We start from the raw sequence: 10,935 nt of genomic DNA, 5'->3' as shown, positions 1-10,935 counted from the left end.
AAGATAAAAGGTAGTGTTGACTAGAGAGAAGAATTTTTTGTTTTTTTGTTTTGGAATGTTAGAGTGATATTGAGTAGAGATACAAGGGAGAAGATTGACAAACTCTTTTCAGGAGCAGTGGGAGTATTGAGTTTGATTATAGTCCTAGGCTTGGAATGGCAATAGAGTAGAGGTTGAGAAAGGGTTGTGCAGAAGGTATATAAAAAACAGCAAGGCAAGTGCTGAAATATCTTATAGTAAACACAGAAAAATTTTATTTATTCAATTAGACACAAGAGAGAGTCAAGAAAAGTCTATGGCATTGAGGATAGTTGGAAGGTGGTTGGAGTCTCTTCTTGTAATCTCTACAATACACATGATTCATAGCACATTGAAATGACTGGTGAGGTTTCCTCCTGCAGTCCTGGTTATATGCTTGGTTGTTCCTTAACTTTGTGTTCCCCAGTTGTTCTGATCATTGCCTTTTGGTATTCTGCTATTCTGTTGTTATCCTATAGATTTTGCCTACCCATTTGGCTATGACTCCTTCCCATGGCCATGAAACATTAGTACTGGACTTCCTTCACATTCATATGATGTTGGGTATTTCTATCTAGTTTTTTTCTTTTTTTTTCATTTAATAATTTTTATTTTTTAGAAAAGTTAACATGGTTACATGATTCATGCTCTTACTTTCCCCTTCACCCCCCAATTCCCCCCCCCCCTCCCATAGCCGACGCGCATTTCCACTGGTTTTAACACGTGACATTGATCAAGACCTATTTCTAAATTGTTGATCGTTGCATTGGAGTGGTAGTTTCCAGTCTACATCCCCAATCATGTCCGCCTCAACCCATGTGTTCAAGCAGTTGCTTTTCTTCTGTTTTTCCACTCCTGCATTTCTTCCTCTGAATGTAGGCGGCGTTCTTTACCATAAGTCCCTCAGAACTGTCCTGGGTCATTGCATTGCTGCTAGTACAGAAGTCCATAACATTCTATTTTACCACAGGGTATTGATCTCTGTGTACAATGTTCTTCTGGCTCTGCTCCTTTCGCTCTGCATCGATTCCTGGAGGTCTGATAGAATATGAATGTAGATTAAAGTATATTTAAAAAAATTTTTTCTTTTGTCTGTGTTTTCTTCACAACGTGACTAATGTGGAAATATCTTTTGCTTGCCTGCACATTTATAACATGTCAAATTGCTTGCTATCTCAGGAAGGGGAGAGAACAGAGGGGGAAGAGAACTTGGAACTTAAAATTTTGAAAAATGATTGGAAAATTTATTTCATGTAATAGGGAAAATTTTTTTTCATGGTAGCATTAGTGACAGGGTCTCCTCTCCCAATCCCTTCCTGATTATTCCTTTCCCTTATTAACATCTATAGATAAAGTTTATTAAGTACCTTCCTGAGTAGTTATTACATCACAACTCTTGGGGAGGGAGCAACGCAGTCAGATGAAAATGTTATCCAAGGCTAATAGAGCCCAATATTAATAATCACTCCAACCCCAGGTGGGACCTGAAAGGGTTACCCATTCACCTGACCTTTAGGGATCCTGCCTGGGCACTGTTATCAAGAAGGGGCAGTTATTTTTTTTTAAACCCTTAACTTCTGTGTATTGACTCCTTGGTGAAAGAGTGGTAAGGGTGGGCAATGGGAGTCAAGTGACTTGCCCAGGGTCACACAGCTGGGAAGTGCCTGAGGCCGATTTTGAACCTAGGACCTCCCATCTCTAGGCCTGACTCTCAATCCACTGAGCTACCCAGCTGCCCTCAAGAGAAGGGGCAGTTATTATAACATCCAGCTGAGTGACTGGACTCAGGTGTCCCTGTACCAGCTATCAGGGGAATCCAAAGCGCAGCTTCCCTGATTAATATATCCTATAATAGCTAGAAAAGTAGCTAAAGATACCTTCTTTATAATAGTAGGTTATATAAAAATGTTATTTATTCCCTGAAGCTTATAGCAAAATCAAAGAAAATAGTTCAAATGGCATAGAATCAGTGATACCAAAAGGACACCCATAAGATCAGGTATGTTTACAAAGGTAATAGGCATGCCTGATTCTTTTTTGTGCTTTAAAAATATTTTATTAAAGTTTTTGATTTTTATATCACAATTATTTCAAGATTTATACTATTGTCACCTCATCACCCCCTCATCCCCGCCAGCACCCACATCAGACCCTACTTTATAACAAAACAATTATCAAAAGTACCTCATAGGCACCATATCTAATAAAATATACAGTGTTCTACCCTAATATGTCTCCCCCCACCAATATTTTTGTTTTAAGGAAGCAGTTATGCTTCCTTATTTGTTTTCTAGGATTTATTTCTTTTCTTTTCCTTTTTATTCATTCATAACTTGAGTTCTTCTTGCCATATTTTCTTTTCATTGTGGTTGTTATTGTATTATTGGTTCTGTTTGTTTCAATCCACAACAGTTCATAGAAATCTTATTTTTCTCTCAGTTCCTTGGAATAAAAAATCCTATCATTTACATTCATATGTCAGTTTACTCAGATATTCTCCATCTTATGGGTATTCACATTGTTTTCTGTACTTTGTTATCTCAAAGAATCTTGCTGTGACTCTTGTTTCTCTCTTTGAACTTCTTGGGTATGTTTCTAGGAGAAAAATATGATCACTTTAGTTACCTTTTTTCATAATTTCAAATGGATAGCCAGAATGGATGGACCAGTTCACAGTTCTACAAGCAATATATATGAGTTCCTTTTTTCTTACAAGCCCTAAAACATTTACTATTCTCATTTTTGTTATCTTAGTCAGAGAGGCAAAACATCAGAGATATCTTAGTTTGCAATTTTGTATCATTATTGATTTGGAGCCTATTTTTAGATAGCAATGAACATAATTCATAATATGAAACTCTTTTAAAAGGTGCTAATAAGAAACAAATGTAATAGATTGCTACTAACAGCAATACAATGATCCAGAGTAATTCTGAGGGACTTATGAAAAAGAATGCTATCCATCCCCAGAGAGAGAACTCTTGGAGTAGGAATGCAGATGAAAGCACATGGTTTATCACTTGTTTTTTTCATATATGTTTTGGGGTTTTGGTTTTATAAGATTATTCACTTAAAAATGAATAACATGGAGGGGCAGCTGGGTAGTTCAGTGGATTGAGAGTCAGGCCTAGAGACAGGAGGTCCTAGGTTCAAACCCGGCCTCAGCCACTTCCCAGCTGTGTGACCCTGGGCAAGTCACTTGACCCCCATTGCCCACCCTTACCAATCTTCCACCTATGAGACAATACACCGAAGTACAAGGGTTTAAAAAAAATTACAAAAAAAAATGAATAACATGGAAATCAAAAAGTGCTCATGTTGTTTGATAATTTATCTACTGAGCAATAACTCTTGATAATACTTTGTTGTATCCTCACATGGCAAGATAATGCTGTGAATACAACTAGTATCTCATAAATTCTTGTTGATTCAATTCAGCAAATATTGTTTGAAATAATTCTGATTCTAATAAAATATGAGAAGGAAAAACTGTCATGGACAAGTAATAACCCTTTGAAATTAAGTATGAAAGTACTATTTTTTTTGGTTAAATTAGACATTCTCTCATTCACTTCCTCACTAAAAAGCAAATTGAATCATACTTTATGGGTGTGTCCTTCCTTTCATTTAGGCAACTTGTGATGTTTGACAGTCTTGCCTCTGGAACACTAAATTTTATATTTGCATGTTATCCTTCTGAATTTATGTGCACAAAGCACAATAAATGTGAGAAACCAGGTACTCTAGCTGATTCCTACTGCACTTTGTCTTCATTCATTTCATGCTTGCAACACTGGGCAGCCTGAGAGCAGAAATCTGGATTAGGGCACTTTGTGTAGAATGACAGGCTTGAGTTAGTAGCAGTAGAAACTGAGGAACTGTTATCTGTCTCTGTTAAGTAAATTGTGTAGAAGGGGGCAGAGAGGAGGAGGAGGATGGTGATGGGAGTGCTGATTATAGAGGTAAGCTGCTGCATGGTAAAGATGGGAGGCACCTGAACAGATGGCTCTTGTACCTCCTGTCATCTGGAAATCTTGAAAAGGATTATGGCAGACAACAGGGAAACCTGCTTAATCTCACAAGTATCAAGAAGGGGAAAGATAGAGCTATTCCCTTGAACAGGGTTTTGATCTCCTTTCACCCTGTTGTACGAATCTAAGTAGATCTCAGCAGACAGAAGCTTAATGCAGTATGCCATGACCCAAACAGATCAACTCACCCCCGAAATATAACATTTTGTTGTAGGAAGCGACAGTGCTTTTCTCAATCATTTAATCTCTGCATTTCCTCTAGTGTTTTGCCCTTCACAAGCATGCAATCAATGTTTGTTGAATTGAATTATCCATTATTAGAATATGGAATCACATATAAAATGTATATATCTGGCTTTATTCTGAAGCTATCCCAATGAGTTTTCTCAGGGCAGCCTTCATCTCCTTATTTCGGAGGCTGTAAATCAGGGGGTTTAAAAATGGTGTCACAACTGAATAGAACAAGGTTATTATCTTCTGTACTTCTCCTGAGTTCTCAGATGTTGGGCTCACATACATGATCATCAGGCTCCCAAAGAAGAGGCAGACCACAGCCAGATGAGATCCACATGTGGAGAAGGCTTTACGTCGACCAGCTGCTGAGGGAACTTGCAGCACAGCTCTTAGTAAGAGGATATATGATCCAAGGATGTAGATTGCAGTGAGAATGATCATGAGGGAGTTTATGATATAAAACAAAATTTCAGTGATAGGAGCAGGGTCACATGATAGGGCCAGGAGTGGATCGAAGTCACAGATAAAGTGGTCAATGATGTTGGGACCACAGAATATCAGCTGGGAGAGCTGTATAGTAGTTAGAGAATAGCTTAGGAAGCCAAGCACCCAGCACACAAGTATCAAGGTGTAACAGTGCTGTAAGGTCATTTTGGTTGGGTAATGTAATGGGTGGCAGATGGCAAGATAACGATCATAAGCCATGATGCATAAAAAATAGACTTCAGTTGCAGCAAGAGAGGTGAAGAAATAGAATTGGAGGAAACAACCTGCAAAGGAGATGGTTTTGGTCTCTGAGAGGAAGTTTTCCAACATGCTGGGAACAGTGGAGGTGATGTACCAGATCTCTAGGAAGGCAAAATTCCCCAGCAGGATGTACATGGGAGTGTGGATCCTCTGGTCCCACTTCACTGCACAGATGATGGCCCCATTTCCCATCATGGTCAGAATATAGACTATCAAGAATAAAGAAAAGAGTAAGATTTGCATCTCCCAGTCCCCAGGAAAGCCTAGGAGGACAAATTCAGTCACAGTGTGTGCTCCTGATTTGTTCATTGGTCCCTGAGCTGTGGAAAAGACAAAGACATAATTATATCAATTGTCTTGCATCTTGGGCAGCTGTAGGAAAGAATTTTAATGAGGCTTTTGTAGGGTTTCTAGGGTAAACAATAAACAAAGGTCATATGAAAACCAGTTTGTAGCCTAGTAAGAAAGAAATTGTAATAGCTTGAATTATGAAGAATGGTACAATAATGTTGGGCCAAAAATTACAGAGGTGGGAGGAAGATAAGATTTTTACTGGTTTTCATATGACTAGTTTGTAAAAATCTTAGCTTCCTCCCACCTCTGTAATTTTTGGCCCAACATTATAAGATAAATTTATATATATAAACAATAAACAAAGGTTTCATAATTCAAGCTATTACAATTTCTTTCTTACTAGGCTAGATTTTGTTTTTTATCAGACTAAATGCAAGAGCTTTGAATTTTTTTAATTCTTAATTAAAAGAAATTTCTCTTTAACTTACCTTTGAGCAAGTTGAAAAACACCATGGGATGAATTTGAAGAGTTTGTGCTCCTTTGTTGATCAAAGGAATTCTTTGTTTTCATGGACTAAATGAAGTGGTGTGAACTTTTTGTTACACCATGGACCTGCTCTTAGTTTTCTAGGAAGACAGATCATCATTAAGGGTACATCCCTCCTCATGTAAAGGAGAATCTTAAAAATGAACTTGTGGGGCAGCTGGGTAGCTCATTGGAGTGAGAGTCAGGCCTAGAGACAGGAGGTCCTAGGTTCAAATCTGACCTCAGACACTTCACAGCTGTGTGACCCTGGGCAAGTCACTTGACCCCCATTGCCCACCCTTACCAATCTTCCATCTATAAGACAATACACCAAAGTACAAGGGTTTAAAAAAATGAACTTGTGACCCTTTAAAAAGTCTTCACTATGAAATTTTATCTTTATTTTTAGTTAATATAAAATGTAAGATGGCATTGGCTGTAGCATAAAGAATGCCAGAGGGATGAGGGAAACCTATCCTTTTGTCCTTTTTTTAAAAGTAACAGATGCATCAAAAATAGAAACCTATGTTTTTCTTCCTCATTTTTCTTTTGCCTAAAAGTTTCTGGTTCCATGAGATTTGGCATTTTTTGGTCCAAACCAATTTTTCCAGTCCTCTTTTATTTTCTTCCAGTGTTTTTCTTTTGAGTTTCTGGGCTTTCATTAAGTAAACCCCTAGTTTGGTTCTCTTGTGATCTATTTCTATGACTCACTGGCCATGGTTTGGAAAAGCCTCTCCTGGCTCACTTGCAAATTTCCAGCAAGAAGTAACACTTCCTCCTCTGGTTCCTAAAGCTAATTGCACTTGAAACTTATGCCCTAACTTTTTTTTAAAACACTTTGCTTCTGAAAATACTTCAATACAGTGCATTGGCTCAAATGCAGAAGAGTTGTAAGCAATGGGAGTTAAGTGATTTTCCCAGAGTCATACAATTAGGAAGTGTCAGAGTCAAGATTTGAACCCAGAACTACCTGTCTCTAGGTCTGACTCTCAATACACTGAGCTACAGACTTGTCCCCAGCCTGAACTTTTAATAACCCCAATGACACTGGATCCCAGCCACAATTAGTTCACCAAACAAGAGTCCCCCAAACGTATCATCCTTCAGTATTTCACTAATGAAAATCAATTCCTTCTTTGACAGGATAAAAGTTTCTTATTATGGACTCTTCTAAAGTAGAAAAGTAGTCTCTCATTTATGTTTCTTCTCATGCCAGATAAGCTATTCTATTTATGTTTATGAACCAGTCTTTTGTCTATTGCAAATAAAGTAAGGTCTCAGGTGAGGAATGTATCACCTGTTAATGGCTTAAGGGCTCCTTCTGGATGAAACTCTGCCTGGAGATCCTTGTTATTTTCAACTTTTCCTATCTGTAATTCCCCTCCTTTATTGTAATGATTATGATTTATCTTGGACCAGAGATAGAACCAAGAGAGGTTAGAGTTAGTTTCTTTGAGATTACAAATGAATTTGCAGAAATTCTTAATAGGCCTGTGGGAAACTAATTTTTTTTCCAGCTCTTTATTAGTATCATCTTGGGATATCTTAATGTGACTTTAATGCTGAACATCTTCCAGAAGAATTAAAAAAAATGAAATACTTGAAAACCTGAGATTAAAGATTGAATTTTATATTATACTCTTGGACAACTTACCAGGATGCATTGTTTTGCTGCCCAGAGTTTATGGATAGCCAGATCACCTCATTTCTGACTGCTACCTAACCTGCGAGGAACTCAGAATGATGAGAACCCAGTAATGTTTCATAGTCAATATTTAAAAGCATAACTCTTTGTCATTAGTGTTGAGAACCAAAGATTGCAGAAGGTCAGGAAACCTCATGGAGCCCCCTGTCTTAGTGATAAATGAAAGATCCTTTTAAACAACAAACATTTCCAAATATTTTTACAAATGCTACTATCAATCAATCTACTGACATTTATTGAGTTCCAGTTACAAAGAAGTATTTTGATAATGCCTAGACATGCAGAGATAAATGAAGCAATCCTTGCCTTCAGAAATCTTATATTTTTTGAGATATTCATTTACTGTAATTAAAAGTAGCTGAATTTTGTATGAGGTTCCAAACATATTTCCTTTGTTATTCACAATACCTCTGAGAGGGAGATGCCATAGATGTCATTATTCTAACTTGGCATGTGAAGAAACTGAGGTCAGAGAGGTTAAATGACATATGCCTGGTAATACGGGTAGTGTTAAAATCATTATCTGGGATAAGATGGATGCCACCTTGACTTACATGGCTGGCAGTTGAGAAGTTGGGATGTTCCCAGGTGCCGTGAACCAGGGGCAAAAATTGGTTGTCTACACCCTCTATATACTCCCCAAGGAACAACATTTGGGTGCTCAAAGCTGTGAATTGAGCAGGTTTCTCCTGGAGCAAGAACTGGGACAGAGGGAGGTGAAGGGTGGAAGAGGGTAGGCCTGAACCTGTAACCTGTACCTGAGTGAGAGAGAGCTAGTGGTCAATCAACATCATTGATATTAGAGCTGAGGGAGTATACTGATTCATCTATCAACACCAACATCAATAGCCTTCCCTAATCTCTGGCTTGGCAGTGGCCAGGTCAGGTCAGGTCAGAGTTAGTGAGAGGTTGAAGACCTCCAGCTTTTACCAACCTAGCAATCTCCAGACTTGATCAACAACTAGCTTAGTAGCCAAACAAATAACAATAGGGTTTCCAAATCCTCAAACCTAATACCTTGTTTTCCTTTTCCCATTAGTAGTTAATATAGTGATTTACTAAGAAGTACCTTTCCTGAGTGGTGATTCTACCAAAGCCCTTGGGAAGGGGAGAATCAATATGCAGTCAGATAACAATGTTCCAATAGCCAATCAATAGCCTTATCTACAACTAATCCAACCTCAGGTTGGGCCTAGTGAGGTTAACCATCTACCTAACCTCTCAAGGGTCCCAATCTGGGCAACTGTTAGAAGGAAGCAACTGACAGGCTTAACCAATCAAGCCTGTCAGAGAGGAGAGGGATAGATTACATCCATACCTATTGTGAGAAGAGTGTGTGTCCCTCTCTCACCTATTGTAGCTGGCATAGGCCTTGGGCACCTGATCCCTCCATTGGTACTATCTCTAAGATCTACGTACCATTGATTATCCAAGATCTAAAGGAAGATCTAGAGAGAGATATATTTTGATAAAGATATTGTCAAGAGCCAATTCATTCCTTTTTTAACAGCAGTCAGCATTGTTGGCAGAATGTTAATCCAAGTCTCTTGAGAATGAATCTACCATTCTTTCAATCATATCATGCTGCCTAATGTAGCTAACAGATGTAAAAAATCCTACAGACCAATATATTTTTACTGCCATGAATAACAGCTCCCTTTTAACACCTAGAATTTAATATTTAAATTAGGTTCTCAAGGAGAAGCTTTCCACAATAACAAAATCAAGAGATGATTCATAAAAGTTAATAGAGACAAATTCCAGATCATTAAGATGATGTGAAATACTATGTTTAAGACAGTATTATCTGATAATAATTACATACATGCACTTTCTGTTATGTCCTGATACATGCCACTTTATAGAACAGTTGCTTTTAACAGCCTGTTTATGACATGAATGTGACTGAATTGTTGGAAGGGATCTCTAGAGCTATCTAATCCAGTAGTTATAAAAATGAGAATTTCTACCTAATCCAACAAATAGTCCTCCAGATTTTTATTGGAAATATGTGGTGAGGGAAAACCTACTCTCTCCTGAGGTAGTGCATTGAATATGTCTAATAGTTAAGATATTTTTTTAAAACATCAAGCTAAACTTCACCTCTTTGGAATTCTCCGCCTCCCCTCATATTGATTATTTTGCCCTCTGAAACAAGCGAAATCAATCTATTTTTCAACGTGATAGCCTCTATGGGTCTTCTTTTCTTCTGGCTAATACTTCCCAGAAATAATAATAATAATAATAATAATAATAATAATAATAATAATACCTAGGATTGATATAACATTTTAAGGTTTGCAAACAGTTTAGAAATATTTCACTTTATCCACACAACAACCCTGTGAGGTAAGTGCCATTATTATCTCTATTTTATAGATGAAGACACTGAGGTACATAGTAGCTAAATCACTTGCTCAGGTTACACAGCAAGTAAGTGTCTGAAAATGGACTTGCTCCTTATGTTCTGCTTGTCCTCCTCTAGCACACTACATACAATGCTCCTGAGCTGCCTTTATTTATTCTACCAGTTCCTTCAATTTGTGTTTGCTATGATCTTTAGCCATGGGGCATGACTTTGAGGTCTTTTACTAACATGGTGGCCTTTCTCTGCATATTCTGCAGTTTATCAACTTCCTTTGTAAAATCTGGCACCCACAGACTTCAGAAATGGTCTGATAAAGTCTAGCACTATCATTATTAGACTGTCATTCCTGTATATTATGCCTCTCTTAATTAGTTAATTAGTAATTAACTAATTGAGTTTGTAGTCCACTAAAACACCCACATAATTTTCTGTGAACTCATTATGCAACAAATTTCATTTTCCCTTTAAAATTTCTGTCTCTTCTTTCCATTGCCTGATCCACATAACAGTTCGGGTTTTTAATTACTTCTTGCTAAGACTATCATAATTGTTTCCTAACGAGTCTTCCTCTTTGCCTCCTCCCTTTACTAATTAAATTTATAGGGATTGTATTAACTCATTATTCAAATTCTTTAAGGTATTCTTGTTGCCACTGAATTATATCCAAATATTTCCTTATGCTTTAAAAATACTATCCCTATTCTTCATCCTCACATAATCCTTCTTCTCCTCTGTTCTTTCCCAGGCTATCTTCCTACAATGGTTATTCTCTGCTCCTTTTTTGACTCTATCCCTTGATGAACCAGTAAATCTCTACTGTGTTCTTGAATCCTTTTGACCCCTCATCTTATCACTGATCATGCTTTGCCACAGCCTAACTCTGGATTACTTCCACTCTCCCTCTACTTTCTTAGGTCATATTTACATAATGAGAAGTGTTCTATATGAAATTGTAAAAGTGTTGATTGAATTCCACTGCAAAGTTATGTTATATTATCTAATATCAATTGGG

General features: G+C 37.5%; 1 protein-coding gene across 1 annotated transcript; it reads right to left on the bottom strand.

Moving 5' to 3' along the window:
- Positions 1-4,406: 4,406 nt before the first annotated feature.
- LOC123234153 (olfactory receptor 11H4-like) lies at positions 4,407-5,357 on the bottom strand. Its single transcript, XM_044660095.1, has one exon. It carries the CDS (start codon positions 5,337-5,339, stop codon positions 4,407-4,409), a length of 933 nt encoding a protein of 310 aa, XP_044516030.1. The 5' UTR covers positions 5,340-5,357.
- Positions 5,358-10,935: the final 5,578 nt, after the last annotated feature.

The sequence above is a fragment of the Gracilinanus agilis genome, chromosome 2 (assembly GCF_016433145.1).
Source record: "Gracilinanus agilis isolate LMUSP501 chromosome 2, AgileGrace, whole genome shotgun sequence".
In the NCBI taxonomy this organism is placed as follows: domain Eukaryota; kingdom Metazoa; phylum Chordata; class Mammalia; order Didelphimorphia; family Didelphidae; genus Gracilinanus; species Gracilinanus agilis.
This window is presented reverse-complemented; position numbering and strand designations above follow the sequence as displayed.